Here is a 26,251-nt window from a genome sequence, read left to right as displayed (position 1 = left end):
ATGGCTCTTACACAGCGACATAAAATCTCTAAGGCACTCCAGCCTCCTGTTGTGTCTCTTTGGTTTTGACTGACCATTGCCTTTTCTCCTTTTTTTCCCCTCCTGTTTTTTATTTTTTTAAAGCGTCACTTAGCACCTGAAGTTTTCCAAGAAATCTTTGGCATGACGATACAGGAGTTTGACAAGTTACCTCTCTGGAGACGCAACGACATGAAGAAAAAAGCAAAACTCTTTTAATCTCCCTTTAAACAAACCAACCACAAATGATGCATAGAATATTGTATCACACAGTCCAAACTGTTTGGAAGCAACTACTTATCCACCAAAAAGGGAAAATCAACATAGTGGCACCTCTGCAGTTGAACAAGATCAACAGTTGCCCTCCTGGAATGCAGGGAGAAACTATCTGGGCTCAGAAACAGCAATGATAGTTTTCAGAGGTGTCAATCTGTTACCTGATGCTTTACAAGATAGAAAACTGTTCTGTTCTTCTCCCTCAATGATATTCCCTTTACTTCTCTCCACAATACGATGGACTTTATTGCTAGAGCCAGGAAGTGCCCTTAGGATGCCTTGTAGACTAAAGTAGTTGTAACCACTCCAAGAACTGGAAGAGAATATATACATATATAAATATATATATATATATGTATGCGTGTTTGCCTGTGTGCACACATGTATTTATATCTCTCCATCTATCTCTGTGTGTGTGTATGTGTGTATATATGGTTTATATATAGAGAGGGACATAGGTAGGTCTGTAGTGAAGGAGAAGCCCCTTGTAACTTATCCACATGATCACAGCAAGTCTTTCACCCAACAGTTTCTCACTTGGCACTCTTTTGGCACAGTGTCTTCTTTGTGTAACACAGCCTGTGGTGGTGGGCACTCTGCTCACCTGCAGGACACACCACTTGGATTTCTGGAAAATGGACTCCTTGTAAATATTTGCTAGGATATCAGAAGTGAATTGCTGTGTGTGTTGTCAGTCTTCCCTCTTCCACACTTTCTGCTTGAATTAATAAGGCTGGAGTTTAACCAGTCCTTGAAATAATTTAAGATCACTTAAGTAATGGGAATGATGGAGAAGAGTCAGTTTTCTTGTAATGTACTCCAGGAGGCGGGTGCATGGGGGTGGGAATGGCAGAGTGAAAAAGTGCTATTTTAAGTGTGCCCTGGTTTGCACCCAGAGATTTCAGGATGAACTCCCCGCTAGTAAATACTAGTACAGCTTATCAGGCTGCAGTGGAGTTGTAGGATTTCACAATGGCAGGGAGAATGGTTCTCTGCAAGCAAATTCATGCAAATTCATCCCTCTTAGGGAGGAAATGTTTATGAATTAAAAGGTACCATCATGGTGCCAAGCTCTGCCAATAGAGGCTTTTTGATTAAACTGCAGTAGCTGTTGTCAGTATGGCACAGTGCATGGGGCCAAGCACTCATTTTAGTTAATGTAGGTTTTCACTTGTGCTTGGAAAAGAGGGCACAGATTTTTATTTTTTTTTCCTCTCTTGAAGCATCAAAGCTCCAGCCTTGGTTATTTTTATTTCCCTTTGTGCCTGACTTGGTTTTTGAAGACAGAGTAATCATGCAAAACAGTTTCTGAGCTGCATTGAACTCCTTATTGCTTTCAGTCTTCTTCCAATATGCTGCAGCTTGAAAAACTGCCTGTATATACCTTAACTGCTTCTGGGCAAGTCCTTTGCAGAGGAGGACATGAGCACCAAAGTAATGGAATGGATGCAGTGTGGCTGCTTTTTCTCTTCCTTGGTGCTTAACTGCCAATGCATAACTGCACTAATGAGCCTGGCTCCTGACAGGAGAGGGTCATTTAGGTTCTGTGTCTGTCAAAGAATATCAAGTTTCCTTTTTAATGCAGAAACTTCAGGCACTGGAGACATCAGAACCTTTCTATTTTCTGTTCTATGAGACATTGGTGTTAAAATCTGGAAGTCAGGGAGAGGAAACAGTCCCATGTAGTTCTGAGATTCAGTATCACTGTGTTGAGTTCTCTGTATCACCAAATGACATTTCACCATGAACTGTGCAGGACAGCCCAAACCCTGCCTCTTCTTTGCTGGTTTAGGAAGTCCTGTTGTGACAGATCACTGTGGTTCCTCTGATAAAATCTGAGATGAAGGTTCAGCAGGGGAGAGACAGAGACCAGGGCTCAGCACCTGCTCCGTGTCCCTAAGGGAATGTGTGTCTGTGGGACAGGCTGGAGAACGTTGCCAGCAAGGGTCTGGCACCATCCCCACTGAACACAAGTCCCTGGGGACACTGTGACACACACACTTGAGTGAGCTCTCTGGGTGGCACTGAGGTTGCAGCAGGGATCAGGGGAACATATTTCACCTCATTTTTCAGAACATAGATCTGAAAAGTTTTTAGAGGAGCTCTGAGAAGTAAATGGGAGTGTGTCAGGGGCTCAAAATGCATTTTTGAGTGACTGCTGAAAGCAAATCCATACAGAGAAAGAGCAGCAGTATTTTACACTCACAGACATTGCGAATGCTGGGGTCTCAGAAATTCAGTGTTTGGTCACCTGCAAAGTGTGGCTTAACTTTGAGACAAACATTTGAGTTTTAATGCATTTAAATTATTAAAATTCTCTACATTTTGTCATCCCACATCCTACAGACACTCAAACTCTTAGGCATTACAGGTCTGTTAGTTCAAGTCACCTTGACCATATCCCTTTTAGACCTGAGGAGTTGCTTTCTCAAGGATGTGAGCTGCCAGTCTGCATTTTTCTGTCTCCATCTCTAGGTTACTACTGAACTTCTCACAGCACGTATGAACACACTACCCAGTCATTTCAGAAATGACTAAGCCATGTTGTTTTCTTACCTCTCCCTCCTATGCAAAAAAAGAAAAAGAAAAAAAGAAAAAAAAAAAAAAAAAAGGAAAAAAAACCACCTCAGCCTCTTAGCCTGTGAAGAATGGCATGGTAATTTGGGTCTGCCTCATCAACTGAGAATTTAAAACTGCAGCTAAACTTGCGAAGGAATGAAGTGAAGCCAGCTTAGATGTTGCAGAAACAACTCATCTCTGACTGGATTTTTGGGCCACTGCTGGCTCCCATCTCACTGGTGTGGAGCAGTCAGCCAATTCACAGCTCTCTGCACTAGACTTAATACTGCTTTATTCCTTACTGAGAACATGAAGGGTTTTCTGAGCTTCAGTTTCATGCCTACAGTTAATTCTCAACCACCTACATGTAGACACACCCAAGAGATCATCTGTCCACAAAACCCGCACTGCAGCCAGCCTGAGGGAGGGAGGGTTTCTGCAGTGGGCTCTTAGTGATTGTCACTGCAATATTTTCTGTTCTTTCATCTGGTCTTCCCACCTAATATAAACAGAATGTAGCCCCAGGGAGAATTTTCTTTGTAAGCAATTAATCATTCTCCTGGTATCCATTGAGTAGCAGTTCTTAGTAATTCCCCTCTTTGATATTCCCTTGGGGCATGTCAGGAGTTGGACTAGATTATTTTTAAAGGTCCCTTCCAACCCAAATCATTCTATGATTCTATTAATATGCCTTAAGTACATGCTGGTGTTCTTCTATCTCCTGCAAAGCATTTGAGCTTCTGATAAAGTCCCAGCCCATCAATGCTGTCAATACAATGTCATTACCAAGGGGACTAAAAACTGATTGCTTTTGCCTTCTTTTGTCTCCTTTTCTGCTTTAGGAGTGATGCAAGAGCAAGGCCCAGTCAAAGCATTGCAGAATGAGCCCACGTGTACACATGGGGTTAAGTACACATGGGATTAGGTACAGATGCAGATCCTTGAGCACGGGTGCAGGTGTGGCACACACCCTCCCCATTTGGAGCCCATTAAATTATTAAATGTGGATTGTGGTGTGCTGTGGATGTACTGCAGTGTGCTGTGAAAGGTTAGGCTGGGAGAACTCAGTAGCTTTATGTGGGATAAGACATCTCTGTGGCTGCAGTAGTGCTTTACTTCTGTCAAGACAAGTGTCATCTCTCCTTACGAAGTCCTAAGTCTGTGGGCCAGGCTCTGAAGTGCTTGCTGCCCTTTCCCTGCTGCAGCTGGGAAGTCCTTTCTCAGCCATGGAGTTCAGATGTCCTGCTGTTCAAGAGAGTTCAGCAGCAGCCTCTTTGGGAAAAGTTACACACACTGAAGTTAGACACATTTTGAAGTGAATCCCTTCCCACAATCCCTGTGTTTCCTGGCAGGGTGATACCAATGACAGAGAAGGGTTAAGGTCTGGGAAGGAGCAGGGTTGGCATAAGCTTGATTTCCCCAGGGCTTGCCAGGGTGATGGTTGGCAGGATTAGAGGAAAACACTGGCATGAGCCTGTAGTACCTGTTTCAGACTGTGGGGAAGTGAAGTTTGGAGTTCCTAGCATATGAGCACCCACACTGAAATTACTGGTATGAAGCTGTTAGAACAAGCAACAGGAAAAATAGGTCTCAGAATGGTAAAAATATCAACATCCTCTAAACTCTTAGGGGGATGATTTATCTTGGCTCCTCCTGACTTAGGAGGAGATGTTGGCACATTTGGACCACAGGCTTGTAGGGCTGACAAATGAAATCCACCCTTTCTCTCACTCCATGATTCATTGCTTTCCTCTGGAATGTGTTTGTGAAGGAGGATGTCCACATCCTGAATGTTACCTACAGCAGTGAGGAACACCAGTCAGTGATAATGACAATGCAATAAAACACTTGCAGGAAACAAGAATTAAACTAATCTGTCCAAAATGCCATTCATCTTTCTATGCCAGAGGGATGCTTAGGGCTTGTCTCCACTGCCCCCTTCCCCATTCAGTTCTCCCCAGGTCACAGTCTGGTTTGTGCCCTGTCAAACTTTGTGGCCCTGTCAGCACACCCACTAGAGTCCAGCATAGTCTTCAGGATAGGTGCTTAGCAAAGGCTGGTCTTGACAATATGTGGTACATTTTTACCCCATTGCTGCAAAATGAAGAGCTGGAGAGAGCTCCTGAGCACTGTGACAGTAGCACAATGCACCTTTTTCCCTTAGTGTAGAACACTCCTATCACTGTGGGCTGCAGCATTGCTCTGGCTGGTGAGTTTTGCCTTGTGATTTCTCCCACACACCTTTTCTGTGCTTAATGAGATAAGAAACAGCAACAAAAAAATCCATCACAATGCAAAGATACTGAGTTTTCAGTCAGACAACTCTGCTGGCAGGAGCTGTGTGATGCCCACATTTGGCAGAAGTGTTATTAATTTTAATGTAAGCATCAGTGCAGGAAGTGGGAATGTAATTGGCCATTAATGTTGTTTGCCTGTATGCAAAATAAATTATTTGTTGCCCAAAGGGCTTCTAACAGGAAAATAGATTTCTGCTAATGAGTTGCTCAAAAATGCTCATCTTTGTGAAGAGGCAATACTTCCATGTGCACTGTGGTCCTTCTTTTGAGGAAAAAAGAGATGACCAGAGGCAAACAGTGACCTGTTGTGTCAGGATCACCACAGTTAGTCCAGGTGTTGCTCCCAGGACTCGCAGAGCTGAGGCCCACAGGACCTTGCCCCTGGGCATTAGGAAATGCAGAGTTCCAGCAGCAGAAGCAGCTGTGGGAATCCCAGTGGTGCCTTACCAGGCTGAGTCTCTGGCTCCCTTAGGATGCTCTGACAGGTCCCACTGGACACTTGCCTGGGCTTTTGTCACTGAACACCTTCAGAATGCACTTCCCCCCAGATGCAAACCCACTGGCAGCACTGGAGCCTCTCACTGGCGCTGCACCCCTGGAGCCAGGGAAGCCTCTGGCTGCTGTGTGTGCCCAGCCAGGAGCTCAGTGTCACTCCCAGGGCAGCCCTGTCCAAGCAGGGAGGCTTGGGCATTGTGGACAACTCTTCCTGTAAGGGGGCCTTACAGTGGGGACTTTTTTTAAGCTTTGGAAACTTAAACTAATTTTTAAAAGGTATACTTTCCTTTAAATCAGTAGATATGGGCAATAGGATTTTTTTATTATTTTATTTTTCTTTTCTCCTCCCTCCACATGTTACAAACCAGCGTTTTGGGGAGGTGTCCCTGTGTTTTCCATTCATCTGTCTCTTTTTCTGAGTCTCTAAAAGTGAATCAATGTCTTGTCTGTACAGTATGTCTGCTTGTATGCATAATGAGAAGTTGAGCTGGGTTGCTGTTCTGTACAATTAGTGTTTCCACTGTCATACTGCAAACAGCACATATTGCACTCCTGTGCCACTGTAATCTGCATCACTGTTGTACTCAAGTCAATGAATAAAGTTTGGAGCTTTATTCTTAATTTCTGGATTCATGTTGCCTCATTTATTTTGGTTTTTCTTTTTCATTTTGCAGAGTTATAAGAAAGTTCTCTTACAAAAATAGGATGTGCTCTCAAGAAGAGAGCTCTCAGAGAGGTGAGATAAATTATAAGAGCAAGACAGGTGAAAGTAACAGGTTTGAAAATTGTCACAAGGCTTCGTGTAGCTAAGCTACTAGGAATAGATAGATAGAAAATAGATTCATGTAAACCACATGGAAGTGTTAGTTTTGTGGTGAGACTGAAAATGACCTGAGATGCCAGCAAAGTGAAACAGACCATGCTGTTGTGTCAGCTTCAAAGTCTAAATTGTTTCCTTTCTTGAAGTTTGCAAATTCAGCTAAAATGTTAGTCCCCATCTTGAAAATGTTTTCTATTTTAAGGTAGGTGTTGGCTTAATCATCTGTAGTTTAAACCTGCCTAGCCTTGTTGTGGGTGTGGAAGGTGGGGGATGATGCCACCCAAGGAAATAGGGTGTTTATCACACCCATAATGTGCTGAACACGTGGGCTCCAGCAGAGCATCGTGGCAGCAGAATGAAGCACACAGCACCTCCAAGGATGCAACCCAACACAAACCCTGCCCAGTCCCTGAGCCTCCAGAAAGCCCCTGCAGCACCAGGATCTGTGCCCTGCAGATGTCAGGTTCTCCATCATCTCTCATGCCTCAACCCTCTGAGACCCCCCCACCCCTTGCCCTAACTTGTTGTTCTCACAGGTTCTCTCTGGTGACAAAGCTTCCCCAAGGTTTTACTTCAATGTGCTGTGTTGAGGGTGTTTAATGACTGAGTCTCAGATGAGATGAGGACTCAAGTTCCTGACTGGAGAGCAGCAGCTGGGGAATTCAATACCACTGTGAAGTTATCCTTTAGCAAGGTTCATACCTGCCCTGTTCACTTCCCAGGCCATGCCTGGATTTTGCTGTTGTGTGTGTGCTGGGACTTGCACAAGAGAAACTTCTCTCTGAACAAATCAAGCAGAACAGCCTGGAGGCAGTTAGAGGTGTCCTTTCTTTGGATTGCCTCTCTGGGCATCTCCTGCCAACCTCCCTGGGCATCTTCACTCCTTCAGGACGTAAGGAAGGTCTGTGCATGAAGAACCTGCTTAAAAAAACACAAGTGTAAGTCTCTGATTTGGCCTTGGAACTTCTCTTGAAAGTTTCCCAAACACAGAAAAAGCTTAAACCCCAAAATCTCCCCTTTGAGTTGCTGTCTCTTGAAGGTCACCAGCTGGCAATCAGCTCCCTCCCTGCAGCAGCAGCTCCAGTGCAGTGCCAGCCCTGGGACATGTTCTCCAGCCCTGGGACATCTCTGGAGATCCCAAGCAGCAATCCCCTGCTGGGGATCCTTGACCTGGCAGTGTTGTGGAGCGGTTGCTCCATTACAACTTCCTCTAGACCAGAGCATTGGGAAAATTATGCCTGACTGCACTTCTCTGTCTAGAGCAACTTCACAAGGATCCATTCCAGTCATCAGCCCTACAGTGTGACAGTGCCAGCTCGCCTAAGCACATTTTTAATTTCTCTCCAGTTAAATACACAAGCCCACTGAAATCTAAGTCTAGGATTGCTTTTTCTTTTTTTTTTTTTTAATTTTTAGCCCATTTCCCCCTGCTCCCCTCCTCCCCACAAGTAATGTGAAGTTTATGACCCCTGAGTAATGACTGTGGAATGCTCTGCATCCTACAGCCATCTCAAGGCATCTGGCAATGGGAATCTTTACAGCATGTAAAAAATACACAGATAATACCATTGTAAATAACTCAGATCAAAACAAGTCAAATGTCAATGCTAATTTGCTGTCAAGTATAGCCCAAGACCACTTCCTCCTGAAAAAAGAGAGACCCAGTTCCCAAGTGTGTCTTGCTCCCCACCAAAAGAAGCTTATTCTCCACTGAAAATCTCTCCAAACTCTGAATTAACAAGAGTGGAATTTTTTTCCCTTTGCTGTTTTATTTTTTCTTTAGCTTTTGTGCCTGCGTGCTGCAGAGTCCAAGGCTGGGAAATGAAACTTCAGTTTTGCCTGACATTTTTCTATTGTAAGAAAAGGACTCTTGGGAGAGATATTTGCTGTTTTCTATGGCTCAGTCAGAGGGCCAGGGAGAAAAGTTGTTCCAGGAGTCCCCATTACAAAGCATTTTTTCACATAGGCTCACTTTTCCTTTTTAAAGGCTGGGAGATGAAAGAGCCAGCAGCCCTGGCACAGGAAGTTTGCTGTACATCCAAAGGTCAGGTGGGTCTCAGGCAGCCACTGCTTCCAGCTCTTTTCTGTACACACTGCAGATTAAAATGGACATCCCGGGCTGGATGTAGCCATGGCAGTGATGGGGGCCCAAGGGTCTGGGGGGAAAGGAAGAGAGGGGAAGCAGGAAAACAGCAGAGCACAGCCTCTCCTCAGGCAGGGATTTCATAAGACAAAGCACTGGGTGGCTGTTCAGCCAGTTTAAGGTATTCCCACGCCCCCACAGCTTTTTCCTGCCATCAGATATGTCAGCATGACTGCTTGTGGGGTCACTCTCAGTGACATTCAGGAACTGATCCTTCTTAAAAAAAAACGTTTTTTACTTTTTATTTCATTGCACAGTGTTGTTGGGTTTCTTTTATATTTTTAAACCGAGTCAGTTCCCTGCTTTGAGTGTATCTCCCAAGATAATTGTGCTGGGCATGAAAAATGGGGTGGGCACAAGTGAAGAGTGGTGTCTGAAGAAAAAGCAGAGCACAGTAAACTGCCAGTGATACTGCACTCTGTGTATCATGAAATCTGTCTCAAGTCCATGGCAGAGAGGGCAGCTGGTGGCATTTCCTTTGTCCCTTCCATTCCAGCAGTACCACCACACCTTCTGTCACTGTCCATTTAGAAAGGCAGCATTGTCTTCAAGACCTGTGGGTGTCACACTGCTGAGTCAGGTGTTTGTGCAAAGCCATGAGTGTTTCAGCTGTTGCCCCAGTATGAATGAGAGAAGGAAGGGGGTGGACTAAATCCCTCCTTCAGCGTGCACCTTCTGGAGGAGCTGCTGTTCTGCTGGCAGAGGAAGCCAAGTGCACACTCTGAATGGTCTGTGCTAGGTTGGTGCTCAGGGCAGGAGCTGGGACAGAGCCCTGCCAGGCACACTTGCTTTGTATTACAGTGTCTTTGCTAAAACAGTGGCAGGACACTTTGGACATAGGTCAGGAGAAGATGATCTCTGCAGAGCTGAGTTCCTCCCAGCCTTTAAAGTTGGCGTAAGTAGATACTGCAGAGGAGACAAAATGCAGCTGACTCCATTCAAGGAATTCATTCACACAGGCTCTGAGGCTTTATGTGAACCAAAGTGTTTGCTGTGAAACAGGAGACAAGGTAATAATTGAATCAGGGCTCACAATGAATGAGCTGCTGCTGAGAAATGCCTGCTTTACAGCCCTGATATACTTGGGATGTTCAATGACTGCCAGGAGCGAACTCTGTGGTATCTCAGTTAGCTCTTACCCTAATTACCATTTACAGAGGAGTTGCTAGATGAATGAGGACTGCAATATAAAGGACATTAGTAAGATTTATTGATGAGACTACATGAATAATTCCCCTTGCAATGATGCATTTAAGACCACAGATATTGTGGGAGGAGGAAAGCCAGTGTTTGATATTTTGAATTATTTTAAAGTGTGTGTTTTATTCTTATGTGTCAGCTATTGCTGTTCCCTTTAACTGTTCCCTTTCAAAAAAAAAAAAAAAAAAAAAAAAAAAAAAAAAAAAGAAATCCTCTTCCTGCCACCTAGGTTTGTGAAAAAATAGTAGGTAATTGAAAATAAGCTTCTTCTGAGGCCAGTAAATATTGGATCATATAAATTATTCTACCATAACTGGTCTGCCATGATGCTCAGGCAGCCCAGAGCATAACCCTTCAATGCTCTGATATTGCTCTGACCTCTTGGCACTCAAAGTTTGCATTTTCCATAAATAACTGATTGTTCAAACTAACTAATTGTTCAGCTTCCTGAAAACTGTCTTTGTGATCTTTCTCCCTTGGCAGCAATCCCCACAGAGGACCATTTGGAGAATTTTCCTGGGCCTGGCCAGTTTGATTGAAAATTGAGGTACCACCAGGGCAGAAAAATCACCTGGGGGGTAAAGCTGGCTGAAAGATTGACCCTGTGAAAAAAAGCCAGTAACATTTAATGATATCAGCAAGGCTGTCAGCCTGGACATGCAGCCAGCCCACTGCCAGTGCTGACATAAGGGAAGGGTTTCACCCCCCTGCAGATCCCAGGATTTGACTTCTCCTAATGGGGACACATAGGAAAGTTCACCCTACATTAACTAAACTTAAATAAACCAAATTACTAATCATCATCCCAAAGGCCTTTAATTGGGGTATTAAATATTTGTATTTAAAGATTAATTAATTACCCCAGATTAAAGATTAGCTCACTGTGGAATGGAGTAAACCAAAACAAATTTAAGATGCTTGTAGTCTTGGTTTGGTAGGATGTTCTGCAGGACTAAAGCTGCTGTGGCTCTCCAGTGCATCGCCTCTCCTCTGCTGTGTCACCTACAGCTGCAGCACTGATGCCTCTGAAGATGTGAACACTGTGTGCCAACACTTGCAAGTTACTTCAGGAACGTTCCTTGCTGGTGCTGGGGCTTTATGCTGAAAACCAAGGGCCACAACAACAGCATTTGGTGGGTGGCCAGTGAGAAGCAAGTAGGGGCCAGAACAGGCAAGGTCTTTTGAAACAGCTTCAGTTCTGAGAATTGCTTATCAGCAGAAACCCCATCCTGTAGCAGGAACCCACAAGTGCCCTCGCTGTCTCTGGCTCTGGGGAGAGCAGAAAGGTGCGTCCAGGCTGGACCGTGGGCACCTCCTGCCCCACACAGTCTGCTGTGGCTGCAGCCCTGGGGATGGGCAGATGGTGACCGAGTGCAGGGGCCTTGGGCACTGCAGGACACTCTTCCCTCCTGCCACAGGCACAGAGGTGATGCACACACCATTGCCCAACGCAGCCGGTCCGTGGCCCGTGGTCCTGGGCGACTCTCCCAGTGGCTCCTCTCCTCCAAAAAAAACATTGCTGGGCACCTGGCCTGCAGTGTGAAACAGCCTTTGTGTGATATTTTGTCAGCTACAAATAATTGAAAAAGGCCTACATAAAGTCCTAATTGTGTCACAGAACAGGCTCTTCAGTCATCCATCTTCCTATTAAACTTGTGAATTTCAGCTACTCAGCCCTGTTGGAGTTATTTTCCCCTTCCCCTCCTTCCTCTTTTAAGCTTCTATTTATATTCTCTCAGTTGTCTCTGCCAGAAGATCTCATGTGGATACATTAGGCCTTTTCAAAAGGAAAGTTGGATTACAGCGATTTTTCTCCCCGTAGGACACAACAGCTTCATCATTCATAACAGAGCAATACACTATAACTTCATTATAGATGGCATGAAGCTGGCCTATTTAAACAGAATACTTAATGATGGTTGGGAAGGCAGGAGAAATTCAGCTCCACAGCTCTATGTGTGAAAAGAGAAACTGCATTTTTTGGTATTTACCAAGGCAGATTTCTTGATTCATGATTAAATCTATTTTCACAGGAATAAAAATAAAAAGAGGGAAGACTCACCTGAGGTGGGTGAAACTTATTTATTACCTGGTAGTTAATTCCACTTTGGCAGGTATTTTGGCACACCCTAACAGCTAATATTTATAGCAGGAAAGGAAACTTGGACTCCTCCATAGTGCTCAGCCTCCACTGAACCAAACTGCAGTTTATTGGTGCTGTACAACCACAGGTTCTCATTCTTTCCCCTTGCCCACCTCAGCAGTGCTGACCACAGAAGCTCTGCTCCTTGACTTTGACTGAGTAGAACTGGTTAAGGCCTAAAGGAAAGCTGCAGACTGAAAAATACTCTTTTTTGGGAAAATGCCAGAATAAATAGCCTTCTGCAAGCTCATGGTTGACATCTGACCACAGTTTGCAGCGATGATGGGGGAGGCTTAAAAAATCCCAGTGAAAATGTAGCAAGACATATAAATTAATCTTTTCCCATATTTTAATAAAATTAGTTTTTCTTCTCACCCGAGTAAGCTTTCCTGGTGCTGAAAGGTGCCAAGAGGTCAGCTCTGTTCAGGCAAGTCCTCCATCTATAGCTTGAGAGTCCACACAGATTTTTTTCTTCTAACTTGGGAGAGACTTTGCTCAATGCTGGCTTACTGGTAAAATCTGTAAGAGTGGATGAAGTTTCTAACTCAGCTGAAAGCCATAATTTCCTACCTTATCCCCTCAAAAACAGGACCACGTCACGAATTAGTGTTTTGGTCACTTAAAGAATCACCAGCAAAGGCATCAGCAAAAGCAGGTTTAATATGGAAGAGAAAGTGCAACAAAGTTCACTGGCAAGGTTTACTCTAGTAGTTCTTAGGTGATTAAAGCACACAGAGAAAAAGCAAACTAAAATCTAAAGTCAATCTAAAACCAAAATCAACTCCAAAATTATCCATGTGGAGCCTGGGAGGAGGGGCTGGGGAAAGCATAAGGATTGGAAAGGGTGAGGATAAAAAGGATTAAGGGGCACCCTCCCATTGAGTCACAAGGTTCACAGTGGACCCCCCTTGCCAAACAGAGCCCCAAAATTCACCAATGGTTTAGGCCTAAAGGTTTAACAGCATTTAAACTTAACTGCACTTAATCAATAGCTTAAGTTAAACAATTTAACAAAGCATTCATGTAGAATTTACTGTAAGCAGAACAGCAACTCACAGGCCTAGCTTACTTAAAAATCTAAAGTACTTAAGGGTCTAGGAGAGCAACATTCCCAGTACATTTGGTGTGGCATATTCACACTTGCACACACACAGGTCTAAGGAGTCTGTGCAAAGTGTATCCCTGTGAAAAATTCCCCTCAAATTCAGGGAAGCACTCATATTGGATCCTTTGCATCTTCTGAACGGGTGAGAGAGAGGTTGAGCCTCGAGGAATTTGGGGTATCAGCCCAGGATTTGTCAGTGTGTGGTGCTGGTCCTCCAAGAAGAGCAAACGTGGGAGTGTGTGGCTCTGAGAGACCCCAGTACAAGGGCAGTGCTGGGGCAGCCCCTGTGCTCCAGGAGAGCTCAGAGGGCTCCTCTGCACTGCTGTTCATAGGGTCACAAGAGACTTGGCTTTTAGTCACATAATATTCCATCCTGGCTGCAATTCAGGTCAGTGGCTTTCTTTGAAAGTTCAATTACAAAAATGCTGTTCCACTTGGGCTGTTATTCAGTCAAGAAAAATAAGTTTCCAAGGCTGTTTGTAAAAAACAGGGGCTCATTAGACAGCACTAATTCCTGGGAGCAGACAGTGTTTCTGATAAGCTGGAGAGGAGCTCAGCCCAGCTGTTTGTTCCTCAAGGCCAAGACCTAAGGAACATTTCTGAGATCATAGGCCAGGGGGCTCATGGAGGGATGATGCACCAGCACACGGGGCTAAGTATGCATCAGAACTTTATATCAGAAACTGTTGGGAAGCTGATGGCCACGTCCTGTGGTGCCTGGGGGTCTTACAAGCTGAAATACAGTGCACTGATAGTGGGGGTGATCTGCTGGTGTGAGCATCCCTGTGAGGAGTTTGCAGGGAAAGGGAACAAAGCATGCTTTGGGCTCCTCTAACTGATATTGAACATTGCCAAAGGAAAGCTCAGGGACTTCTCTAGACTGGGTAGAGGGTCTGGGATAGCAAAACAGTACAAGGAAGAAAGAGCTTCAGGAGGAATAAATGCTGTGGCTGTTGAGCACACTGTCTGGTCAGCATGCCTCATACTTTGGCCACAAGAAGGTATTCTATCCGTCAAGGGAAAGAAAACAATTCAAGCTATTAGGACTCCCTGTAATTTGGCCTACAAGCAGTTTGGACTTAACAACTGAAAAGGAAATGTCAAAGAATGGGAAGCCAAGAGAAGCTCATCAAAAAGACATCTGGTCCTGCTGTCCTTAATGGGAAATCCCCCCCTCCCTCCAGCCCCCCTCTTCCCAGCCACGCTCTTTTGAAACAGTTAATGTCTGATAGAATCCAAAACATTGCTGGAATGTATCAGTGATGAAGCTTTTGTATAGCTGAGCAGCTAAACAGCTCTGGTTTTGTTTGTGTTAGGGTTGATTGTCTTGCCTTTCATCGGTGACAGTCAGAAATGGCTGGACAGAAGTCAGTGGAACAACAGTGGTCTAAGGCCAGCTTCAGCTGGGGGAGAATTTGGTCACCTCTAAAATAATGAAATGCTTCACAGGGAAGCAAAAAGACTTAAAAAGAGGCACCCGTAGACAGCATACTTAAAAATCATCTGAGGTGAAAGATTCATGTGCTCCAACAGAGCGTGTCAGTGAGCAGCTCTGCTTGGAACAACCACACTGTCCTAGTGACCCATCTGCCTCTCTGTTTCTTCTGGCCCTTTTTCCTCTGCCTGAAGCCTGGCAGGCTGCCAGTGCCTTCCTGGAACCAAGGAACCAGTCTGGTCTGCTATAAGGCACCCATAGGGATTACTTCTGGGGAAAGATTGCTGCTCATGCTCCTGAGTGGGTAGCCCAGGATCTTCAACATGTTTCTGCACTCAGCCACGTGGCAATACCATTTATCACAGCCCCTCATAGAAAATCGTGTTCCCAGGGCCTGGCTGGCTCAGAGTTTCACAATGGGATGCAGAGTGTTTGATCACATCAATCAGGACAGCTGGCAGGGTCCAGCTACTCAGATCTCCTTAGAGAATAAGCAGAGGACTCCATTCAAATTCCAAAACCAACTATTCCCTTCATCCCTTAAATCAGAAAATCGGGAAAACCAGCAGGATTCAGCAGATCAGGGTTCAAAGACCTTGATGGGGGCTCCATAAACATCCTGAACTCCTGCCAGTACTCCCACCTAAAAGGAAGACTGGGGGGACTTTCAAAGAGACAGCTGAGCTGTGACTGATCATTGCTCTATCAAGTTCTATCTGTGTGTCCCCAGCTGCTCAGTGGTCTCCTCCTTCCATCCAGCTGCAGATGCTTGCCATTTACCTGGTACTGTCCCAATCCTGCCTGGCTCCACTGCACCCAACTCATCCTCCCCAGGTGGGGCAAGAATGTGCCATTTCAGTTTTCTGTCACTTCAGTGTGGAAGATGGTGCAATGACAGTGAAAATGGCACTAGGAAGAGAGAGATAATTTGGCCAGAAGCAGTGGGAGGACAGAGACTTCTCCCTGTCAGAGACAGCAATGTTGTTTTGCTGGCTCAGCTGTCCCTAGGTCCACAGGCTTTGTTGCTGTTCAGAGGGATCCACAAATGGACAACAGGAATTTTCCCACCTCAGATATTGTCAGCATTGCAGCCAGGGACTCCAGTGTGAAGAAGTCTTTGGCTTCTACATTTCTTGGCATTTTGTAGCGCATACCTCAGCTTTAATCTCATTTCAGGTCTGTCACAAAACCCACCTCTGCACAAATGTCTCTGAAAAAGTTTAATATCTCCTTGACCACAGCTGTCCACTACTACACCTTTATTTAAGTAGGGACCCAAGATGATATCTGGAAGCAAAGAGGACACAAGTGCAACACCACTGATCTGAGATCTCCCTGCTAACCCCAGTCTGCCAAGCCATCTTATTCCTCCATCTGTCCTCCAGGTGCCTGTACAAGTGGAGTATTTGACACACCTTCCCGTCTTTCAGTAGCTTAACAGAACCAAGTTAACTCTACCTCTGACTGAACTTGGTCTTGTTGAGTAAATTCCTGAACTATGTTTTTACAATATTGATAAGTGCATGAGAAAGCCTCGTGAAACAACATACACACTTCAAGTGTGGAGGAAATTTCTATATTTTGTCCTGCCAGATGGAATATTTTCCCCGAAGAAAGGAAGAAGTCTGACCACTAGGGATTGCTACAGCTGGAATGAGGAATATCTGGGAGAAAATACCCAGAGAGCAGCTCTGCACTCTCCAGGTCAGGTGTGGTTCTTCCTGACAGTCTCCACCAGGCACAACTCCCCTGAAGTCAGTGGAGAGCACCTGCACACAAGTTCTCATGGCAGAGTTCCTCTGGCTTTCACCACAGAGGGGTCAATAACTTTCACCACACTTTGTGTCATGCTTAAACCAGGGAAAAAGCAAAGTTCAAGCAAAGAGAAGGAAGTCATAGCAAAGATTTAGACAAATATAGACATTAAAGACTTTGCAGGTGTAGCAATCAATAATAATAATAATCAACAATATTAATGAAACATTGTACACCTGCTTAGTGTACTTAGGGAAAAAAAAGAAAAGTGTTTAGCATTGTCAGTGGAGAAAAGAGATGATTTGGATCATGCTACTACACAAGGTATTTAGCAAATCATTGTAATTGTTCACAGAGTTCATTTAGGCTTCTAAATATATTCTTGATTTCTGCTCTCTTTCACAGGAAGCAGAAGAGCTTAAAGGCAGTAAGTCCAGAGAAGCAGAATGACATCAGTTGAAAGCCACGGCATGGTACAGGAAAACTTTAGCCAAAAGTGCCAGTTTCACTAGCAGCCAGACTGCGATCAATACAGCGTGAATATGCAGGGAAAAAAGGATTAAAACATGACAACTATGGCATGAACCTCTGCACTCAATGATAGGATGTCAGCTACATAAAAAAGGAATTAAACAAGATGAGCTTGGCTCTCCAGGGTTTTCACACCTGAGTCATCATTAATGATAATAATCATCATCACTAATAAGCATCATTAATAATAATAAGAAAAAAAGGCAAGGAATACATGGGTGTACAGGTAGATGGCTGTTATTTTATTGGCTTCAAGAAGCTCCACCAGGAAAACCAGTTTGCAAGTGTTTGCTCTACTTGAGCACAGTGGTAAACATCTAGATTTCAGCACCAACAACAGGAACATTAATTCCCCATTCTACGCAGGGTCTGAGTATTTCCCAGTTTTATTAAACCCCAGAACACAACAGCCTGTTTGAAAAAGAATACTCCAAAGTATTTTAGGTACTTCTTAGTGCAGGAGGAAGGGGGCAAACAGGAAGAACTTGTATTCCTCTGGCATTACTATTTGTCCCATTGTCACTTGTCCAGCAATTGCCATGGGCCTAACCAGCAGTCCTGGAATTCCAGAGCATCCTTATCATGGGAAAGGAAGGAAGGGACAAGCAGGGAATGTAAAGGCTCTGGGTCCTGAAGACAGGAATCACAGGTATCTGAGATTTTGATCTTTCAAAATCATCTTTAATCAGTTTGTGTAACTGGTATTATCCTTATTAGTCTTGCTCAGTTCAGAATGCCTGCTCACCTGCTTCAAAATAGAGGCACACCTCAAAGGTTTGCCTCAAAGGCCAAGGCCCACCCTGCTAGATTTTGAAAGCTATAGCCAAGAAGCAGCTGGGAAGAGCCCTAAGAGAAGCATTCCTACATGGCAGGCATATTTTTTTATTTTTCTCCAGTTACTGCAGACTGCTGTCTGCTGGCCTGTCTCTTTGTGTGGTGTGTATGCACTGGCAAGAGGTGAGAGATGCTCCAGCCTCAGCTTCTTTGATTGGCAATAGCTCTTTACCCAGCCTTGCTCTTGTGTGGAGAGCTCCGTGTGGCTCAGGTCACTTTCTGGTTCCACAGAGAGAGGTGAAGGGGTCACCCCCACCAAGCACTGCCTGGGAAGCTGGGGACAGGAGGGGCACACAGGGACCCAAGGAATGTCAGGACAGTGCTCTTCCATCCAGCCTGGCTGCTTGCTTTCCATGTGAGCCAAGAGAACCTGCTTATGGCTACTTTCAAAAAAATGTAAGGAGAGCCATATGATGAAGCCTTGGGGTGCAGCAGTGACATTTTCCAGGCTACCTTGGATCATGGATGTAAATGGTTTGTGGGTCCAAAAATTGGGAAATACGGATTCAGTGAGCCTTCTGTTGGCTTTATCTAACAGGAACCAAGGAGAGCAGTTCATTTTCTAGGTAATGGTTGCATATTTTTCCACAGAAACACTGGAGCTGCACACCCAGGCCAGGCAGTTAGCCTCACCTCTTGCTTAAAGACTCTGTAATAGGCAGGTATGGCTCCTGTGTCCCCACACCAATGTTAATTTTGAAGAGAAAATTTCCCCTATAACCCTCATCAACTTTGCCGTTTGTTACTTTCAATGTTCTCACTCTTGATATACACATTAAATTCCTTCACCATCTCCAAAACTTGAGACTAAGGACAGACTGTCACCTGTGCCTCATATTGAGGTCAGACTGGATGCCCACTTCTCCATATGTGTACATTTGTGCACTTTGGACATGACAATTCTGGCTGCCATGGCAGAAGTCGGGCAAAAATATCACTGCAAACCAAGGAGAGGGACACACTCCTGTGAGATTGGCTCTGTGTAGGAGCCAGGTCCTATCAGGAAGCCTTACTGAAATCACTGGAAAGAAGAGTGCAAATGCAGTGACCCCGAGGTGGAAGGAGAACCCAACTTTCCAGCCTGCCAGCGCGGAGCAGGGAGCAGGTCTCTGGCAGGCTCCTACCTGGGCTCATAGCACCGGGACACGGCTATCCCGGGATAAACAGGAACACTACAGCCAATGGGGCATCCCAAACACGGGGCATCCCCGGGAGCCGCCTCACCGCAGAGCCCGGTGCCCTCCTCTCCGGTGTCCCCAGCCCGGCGCTTCTCCGCGGGTCCCGGGGAGGGTGGCTGGGCGGTGGCAGCCCTCTGGGGCAGCGGCGGGTCCTTAGGGGCCAGCGGCGGGTCCCTCAGGGGACAGCGGCGGGTCCCTCAAGGGCCGCGGCGGGTCCCTCAGGGTAGCGGGGGGTCCCTCAGGGCAGCGGCGGGTCCCTCAGGGTAGCGGCGGGTCCCTCAGGGCAGCGGCGGGTCCCTCAGGGTAGCGGCGGGTCCCTCAGGGGGCAGTGCCGGGTCCCTCAGGGGCCAGCGGCGGGTCCCTCAGGGTAGCGGCGCGTCCCTCAGGGCCAGCGGCGGGTCCCTCAGGGTAGTGGCGGGTCCCTCAGGGGCCAGCGGCGGGTCCCGCCGGGGCAGCGGCGGGTCCCTCCGGGGCCAGCGGCGAGTCCCTCCGGGCCGCGGCGAGTCCCTCAGGGCCCCGGCGGGTCCCTCAGGGTAGCGGCGGGTCCCTCCGGGGCCAGCGGCGGGTCCCTCCGGGCCGCGGCGGGTCCCGCTCGCCGCCCCGAGCGCCGGTCCCCACGGCCGCCCCGTGACTCGGGGCGGGGCGGGGCGGGGCCGGCCGGGGCAGCCGGCGCGGCTGGAAGCGGCGGCTGCGGAGCGGAGCCGTGTCCCGGAGCCCTCGCCAGTCGCCGGGCTGCGGTCCCGCTCATCGCCATGGAGAAGTACAAAGGTGAGGGGACGGCGCCGACACGCGTGTCCGTGTCCCGCTCGAGGACTGCCGGGGGGCTCGGGGACCTGCGGGGCCGGCGGTATTTGGGGGGTGATGGACCCGCTGAGACGGGACCCCGCGGAATGCTGTCCCCCCGCGTGGGAAAGCGGCGGAGGGATGCGGGGACAGCTCCCGAGGCGATGTTTCCCGGGAGCGGGACCGGGATCAGCTGCGGGGAAGGTCCCTGCGGTGCGGCCCGAGAGCAGTTCCTGGGGCCGGAGGGGCGGGGGGCACGGGGGTCCCGCTCCGCGGAGGAGGAGGCGGATGGGTGCTGGGGACGGGAACTGGCTCCCAGCGGAGGCGATCTCCGCCACCGGGGCCGGGGTCAGCTCGGGGATGGAGGGGGATCGGTGCCCGCCGTGGGGCCCGGTGCGGGGAGCGATGGGGAAGGTGCGGGGCGGTGCGGGCAGCTCCCACCCGGGGATGTGCAGTCCCTGCGTACCTGCCCCGGGCACCGGCTAGGAAGGGAAGGAGAAGGAGGGAGATGTGGGAACATTTCACGTTTTATCCGATCCGGAGATCGGGACCTTTTTTTGCCACTTAAAAGCAGCGGCTTGTTGCGTTTGCTGGAGCCGCTCAGTTGTCTGACACTGCCCGTTCCGTCTTTCGTCCTAAGCCGCCCATCTGCGTGGACTTCCCACCCTCCCAGGCTGAACAGGCACGGCGTTGGGTGTCCTGTTTTCGAAACGCAAATAGTTCTGGTGGTTAGGGAGAGGGAAGGTGAGCAGCTCCCAGCGTTCTCCCTGGCAGGTTTCATCCGGGCTGGCTGTCACCCACAGCCCATTTATTTCCCCTCAATCAATGGCTCCGGCGCTTCCTCTGCGATGCTGCTTGGTCATGAGCGTCGGGTCTGGCACATCTCAGGACTCTGCTGCTATGGGCACTCCTGGATACTTTTCAAACATGAGCGCTCCTTGCCAGCTGAGGCGGGAGGAGTGGGATGAAGTGTCCGGGCACGGAGCGCTCGGATGTGTGCGGCTGCTCTTTGATTTCTGCTCCTGCTGATGTGTAGGAACCTCCCCTGGAGGAGGCGGGTCCACGCCTTGCGTAGCACGGAGTAAATTTCTGCGGTAAATTTTACCTGTTGAGAGGAAGTGGGACTCTCCTTGTAACTGCTGTCCTCCTCACGGAACTCGAACATCTAAATGGGGAACTTGGTACTAAACAAATGTATTTCTGCCAGACCCCATTTATACTTATTACTGTCAAACCAGAAGGGTTTGCTGAGACCTCAGTCGATGCATTTGAGCTAATAGCTCATTTCCTAATGTTGAGGTATCATGTTGTGTGAAGTTAACTTTTGCCAGGACTGTGTGTTTTTTTCACTGTGCAATACTTTAGCATTCTGACAGGGCTGGCACTGTGCTGCCTGTTGCATTTTGATCCTTTTCCTCCTTACAAGTGGTGCTTTACAGGCCTGATAAGCACAATAATAACACACTGCAAAAGCGATCCTAAGGATTATATTACAAGTCAAATATTGTGTAGTTGGCTTGGGTTTGTTTGGTTTCTTTTTCCCCATCCTGGCAGGGTCTGCACAATTCCATTCAGTTCCAGTAGCAAAGCAGTAGATTCATTAAGATTCAGCTATGTTTTGTAAATTGTCTTTTTAAATATGCACACTGCTCCCTCAGAGCAGCAGGGATGTTCTGCACATGTGTGATGAATAAATAGCGAGCACAACTGATGGCGGAGCCCTGCCAGTGCTTTTTTGTGCTGGTGCTGGCGGGTGTGGGAGCAGGGGTGGTACTGAGGCACTGCCAGCCCTGTGGGGCAGCCACAGGTGACAGCACATCTGGGTCAGTGCATGGGAGGTGTTCTCCAGTGACTGGAGTCACCCGGAGCTGGTGAGGTGTGGGGGAAGGCTGGGCTGGAGGAGAACATGTGGGAGTTGGGAGGCTTGAGGAGCAGGTAGAGAGGGCAGACAAGTGGGCTGTTATGAATAAGCACGGGGGATATGTGTCTGTTCTGGTGGGGATAACTCGCTGATGCCTCGCTATGGGAAGTCTTCATCCTTGCCACTAGCCAGGCAGAGTGCTTGTGCAGGAAAATCCTGTAATGATAGAGGTGGATGGACTCGAAGAGGGGTGTTGAGCAATGAATTGGTGTTCTGGGAAAATGAATTTGACTACAAAATCTGTCCTACTGCTTACGAAATTAAGTTTGCAAGCATCTATCCTTTAAACACGGGCAGGGATGTGCAATAATCCAGACTCTGAGGTGGCACGTGCAGGTTTCTCTGCTGTTTCAGTGGCAGATGAAGCAGCCACAGGAACCTGGTTGGGTGGAGCGCGCAGAGCCAGGCGGGGTGGGAGGCTGGGGCTGGTGGCTGGCAGGGTGGCACCGCTGGAGTGGGAAGAGCTGGGGCTGTTGGACTTGCACGGTGGGAAGGGAAGGAGAGATTGTGAAACTCTCCTGGGAATGGGTTTCCTTTCCCAGCCACTGCAAATGAGGTCACAAAGCCAGCTGCACAGGGGGACACTGCTGCCTCTTGACTCCTCTTAGGCTGCTGAAGCTCTGAAGGATAATCATGACGTGCACGAGGGGTTGGTTTTTTTCCTGCCAGGCTCCCCTAAAGAATGGCTGCTGTTGGTGAAGATGCTGTTTATAAAGGAGCTTTCTTCCTGTGACTGGGGAGTGTGTGTGAGGCATAAAGAGCAACAGACCCAACAGCCCAAGGGGACAAGAGGGAGACCTGCAGAGAGCAGGTGTGACCGAGGGTGGTCACTGTAGTGACGAGGACAGAGCTGCTGGTCTCTTGCTCTTGCTCCTCCTCTATTTCCTGTGATTGCTCTCACCCCCTTCCCATGTGTTTTGCCTTTGAATATGGCAATGTCCCAACTTGTGCTCCCTGTTCTAGGGGCATTATGGCTTCTTGCCTGCTCTTTACCATGCTTGTCAGACATGGCTGGCTGGTCTGTGACCAACCATCTGCAGGCCTCGGGAGGGGAAGAGGTGCCGAGTGCATTGTTACCGCTGAGGGATGTGTTGGGGACACCTTCATTTACCCTCCATCTCTGTCAAGTTCTCTCAGACTGACACCTTTGTCACTGCAGTCATGGGTGATGCAGTCCTTTGCTCGTAGTCTAAAATGTTAAGTGATGTGAATGTGGAGAGTTTTGTAAGATAATTACTGTGTTTTAAATGTGTTAGAGGTCTGTAATGGAAATCGGAGCAACTTCCAGCCCAGTTCTTCAAAGAGAAGTGTTTGGCATTCATGTTTTACTATCTCTGTTGAGCAAAGATTCAAGCTTCATATTCCTTGTCAGAAGGACCTTGGAAGTGTTTGCAGTGCTCCCCCAAGGAGAGGAACACTGTTTGCCCCTGAAGGAGAAGTTGTCTTCTTAACAGAAACCAACAGGTTAGTGTTGATAAGGAGTAAAATAGTGACTTGGTAGAAGTGTTTGCTTGCTAAGATAACATGTTTTAACTGGGAGGGGAAAGGGGTTGGGTCTGTTTAGGACTAGGGCATGTGTCCTTTTCCACATGTTCTTGCACATACAAAGGGATATGCTTGGGGTTAGACTGAAAAGTGGAGACATGAATGAAAGACATGAGCCCTGGTAGCAATCTGAGGTGCTTTATAAACTGCTGGTAATCAGAGCTGGAAATGGATTGATTCATATGAACAAAATCTGTTCTGTCTACAGACATATGTGGTTTCTCCTCAGCTGATTGTCCACACAGCTGTTGTGTTTAACTCATTGTCTTGGTGCGGCAACTAGAGGAAACAGGGCAATGTACTGCTCTGTGCCAAACCCAGTATAACTTCCAGCTGCTGTGCTGTGCCTTCTTTTACATGCAGATGAAAATTTGTGTCATGCAGAACCTCGTAACATACACAGTAACTCTCACTTATGTGACAGGGACCCTGGTTTGTTTTGGGGAATGGAATGAGGAGTAGGCAGCAGGAGTACAGAGTTATTTACTCTGCAGGGCTTGAGGACATGAATCCTTTTTTTCTGTAACTGAAACCACAGCCTGTCTCAAACATCTGCCATGCCCACCCTTCCAAGCCATCCCACCTGTGCCAGTAGAGTACTTCTGTCTGTTCTAGCACAGCTGCATTTCTTGTTTAAACAGGGCACAGGAGGATCTCTGAGTTGTATTACATGCACACCAGGCTCTCCAGGGCTCCCCACACCAAGACAGGCTCACTGCATGGAGCATGGGGGCTGTAGGGATGCTGGCTTCCCCCATTCCATGAGCAGCAATGGCCCTTGGGAGGAGTGCATGGAACTGCCAGGTTTGGGGTGCTCCTTTTGCTACCCCAAAATGATCCCTGGGACTGGCTCCATCTCTTGAGAGTAAGGGGCAGGGACCCGTGCAGTGAAGGGCAGGGGAGCAGTACCCCTGCAGCCCTGCTGCTCTGGGGTCTGTGCCCCATCTGTGTCACTACCAAAATTGCCAAGAGCCTGGAGAAAAGCTTTCTTCTTAAAAGAAGGGGAAAAAGAGAATAAAAGCTAGATCACAAGCTCTGAGCCTTTGGGCATCTGCTTTTGGAATGCTCTAGACAGAGCAAGAGCCCTTCCTTCACCTTTGTGTGTAAGCAAGTCTAGTTCCCCTTCTTCCCCACACCTTCACCTCTCCTGGAAGCTGGCTCTGTGTGCCCGGCTGGGGGCTGGAGACGCTGCCTGAATGAGGGAATTGTTCCTGGCTCCTCACTGATGGCTTTCACTGAACGCCCACAGCCAGGACCACAGGGAGTGTCTGTGCAGAAATGCGTGTGCTGCTCTGTGCTGGGCATGGCTGGCTCTGTCAGCTCCCAGCAGCAGGGAGGGCTGGGGGCAAGCAGGCAATGGGCAGCTCGTGTCACCCAGGCTGTGCACCAAAGCAACACAGGCTTTAAAGTCTGAATTCTGGACACCTGCTCAGCTGCATACTTGTTCCTCAATGTTTCCATCTCAACAAACAGTACATATGAAGGTTTAATGATTTGTCTGAATCCCTTAAGATTTCGTGGCCAATTCAGGACCTGAATCCCAAGCTCCATCAATGGCCAATGCTGTCCTTGCAACCATCCACCCTAGATCAAGGGAAATTAGGGATGCTGTTCTTCTGAGATGTCTTTGTAAACTCTAATTTGCTGTATGCTCTGGAAAGGCAGGATTCATGTAATGCAGGGAAGTGCATCCTCAGGCAATAGCAACCAAGAGCCCAGAGCTGTAGGGGACGTCTTGGGGAACCAAAAATAAGAGGTGCACCTATCATCAGAAGGGATGCAGAGCATGTGCACCCAGGGCATAGGTGTTCCTCTTTGAAGCTGTCTGGCTGAAACACAGATCCAGACCCACCAAGTGAATTGTGATCCTACAGTCACACAGCCAGTTTGATGACCTGCATATTATTGTTTACTTCATCATGGAAGCTGAGTCATTTGTGCTTTTCTTTTGGGTCAACAGACAAGACAGACTGGTCCTGTCTGTGCTGCAGCCTGTCAGCGCAGCTCTGGGTCAGAGATGTGTCTGACAGGGCCTTGTTCCAAGGAGTTGCTGGTGCAGGTGTTCATACAGCCACTTTCTGGGCTGGAGCTGTGGGGTGGTGGTGGATTATTGGGAAGAAGTGTCAGTGAACTAGCAAATTCCCTGGCAGTAGCTGAGAGAAGGCATTTCCATTGTAAGAGCTGTGCTGCCCTGTGACAAAGAGGGATTAAATTTGGGACCTGCTTGCTGTGTGCTATGGTTCACAGCTAAAAACCTTGTGTGAACTGGAGTAATGACTGTAGGAGTTCACAAATGACAAATCTGTTCAGAAGTGTTCAGTAGGAAGCCACCGATCCCCTGGCACCCAACATTCTTTTTTTTACCTCTTTTTTGGCTAAAATTACTAGATTTACTTGAATCCAGGGAGCAGAGCTTTAGGAGGGGAAAGCCTCCAAAACAAACAGGAGTTGCTGAGGGTGGCCAGAGGAGCGGGGCCTTGGCGAAGCTGAGCACAGCGGTGCTGGCGCGGTGCCCTGTGCACCCAGCTGGGACAGGGCACAGCCCGGGCTGCAGCCACCAGAGCGCTTTGCCTTGGGGCTGCTGGGCCAGGCTGGCAGAGCAGCCCTTGCTTGAGGAGCTGGGAGCAAGGCAGCTCCTGCCTTAGGCCTGGGAAATGTGCTGGGTTGGTCTGACATTCAAAGGACAAGGGCCAGGACTTATTTTAATACGTTTCCCCTCCGCCCCTCCGCTGACCTATCTCTTTCTCCATGGGCAAAATTCCATAGAAAGCAAGCCTGAGGATGGTTTGGAGCATGGCGATGTTGTCTTTGGTTGTAAACAGCTCTGTCTGGAAGTAAATATCTCAGAATTATGGGATCAGACTGAAACTCCCACGTAACATACAGACTTGGCCACTTGCAATTTAATAAAAGTATTTCCTCTCCTTGGGTGGACTGTGCTCTGTATTGCATAAAGATTGTCTGATTTTTTTTTTCTTTTTTACGTTTTGGATATGCTTAGGATAAAAGTATAGCACGAAGCTTAGAAAAAGCCTGGGAAATAGGGAATCACAAGTCTTAGCTGCCAGTTTAGCCTGCGAGCTTCTTACTTCTGAGTGTAGGAATCTCCTCCAGAGACAGCGAGGAGCAGTAGCTACCCCCAAGCACTGGTGTGATGCATATGAGGTTTTTTACTTCCTTTTGTGTTGTAGGAGACTGGATCTTCTAAAAAAT

At 47.6% G+C, this 26,251-nt stretch overlaps 2 protein-coding genes across 6 annotated transcripts in view; both read left to right on the top strand.

Moving 5' to 3' along the window:
* Positions 1 to 6,266, top strand: part of ABLIM1 (actin binding LIM protein 1) — a 190,992-nt gene extending 184,726 nt beyond the window's left edge. For both annotated transcript variants that reach the window (XM_030276482.4, XM_030276481.4), the window contains one exon: positions 124 to 6,266. In XM_030276482.4, the coding sequence (XP_030132342.2) occupies positions 124 to 237 (114 nt within the window). In that variant the 3' untranslated portion in view covers positions 238 to 6,266. The remainder of the gene's footprint in view (positions 1 to 123) is intronic.
* A 13,141-nt stretch (positions 6,267 to 19,407) lies between these two features.
* AFAP1L2 (actin filament associated protein 1 like 2) overlaps positions 19,408 to 26,251 on the top strand; it is a 65,389-nt gene continuing 58,545 nt past the window's right edge. For all 4 annotated transcript variants that reach the window (XM_030276464.4, XM_030276462.4, XM_030276465.4 and 1 more), the window contains exon 1: positions 19,408 to 19,557. In XM_030276464.4, coding sequence (XP_030132324.4) covers positions 19,542 to 19,557 — 16 coding nt within the window. In that variant the 5' untranslated portion in view covers positions 19,408 to 19,541. The remainder of the gene's footprint in view (positions 19,558 to 26,251) is intronic.

This window comes from Taeniopygia guttata, chromosome 6, assembly GCF_048771995.1.
Source record: "Taeniopygia guttata chromosome 6, bTaeGut7.mat, whole genome shotgun sequence".
Lineage (NCBI taxonomy): Eukaryota > Metazoa > Chordata > Aves > Passeriformes > Estrildidae > Taeniopygia > Taeniopygia guttata.
This window is presented reverse-complemented; position numbering and strand designations above follow the sequence as displayed.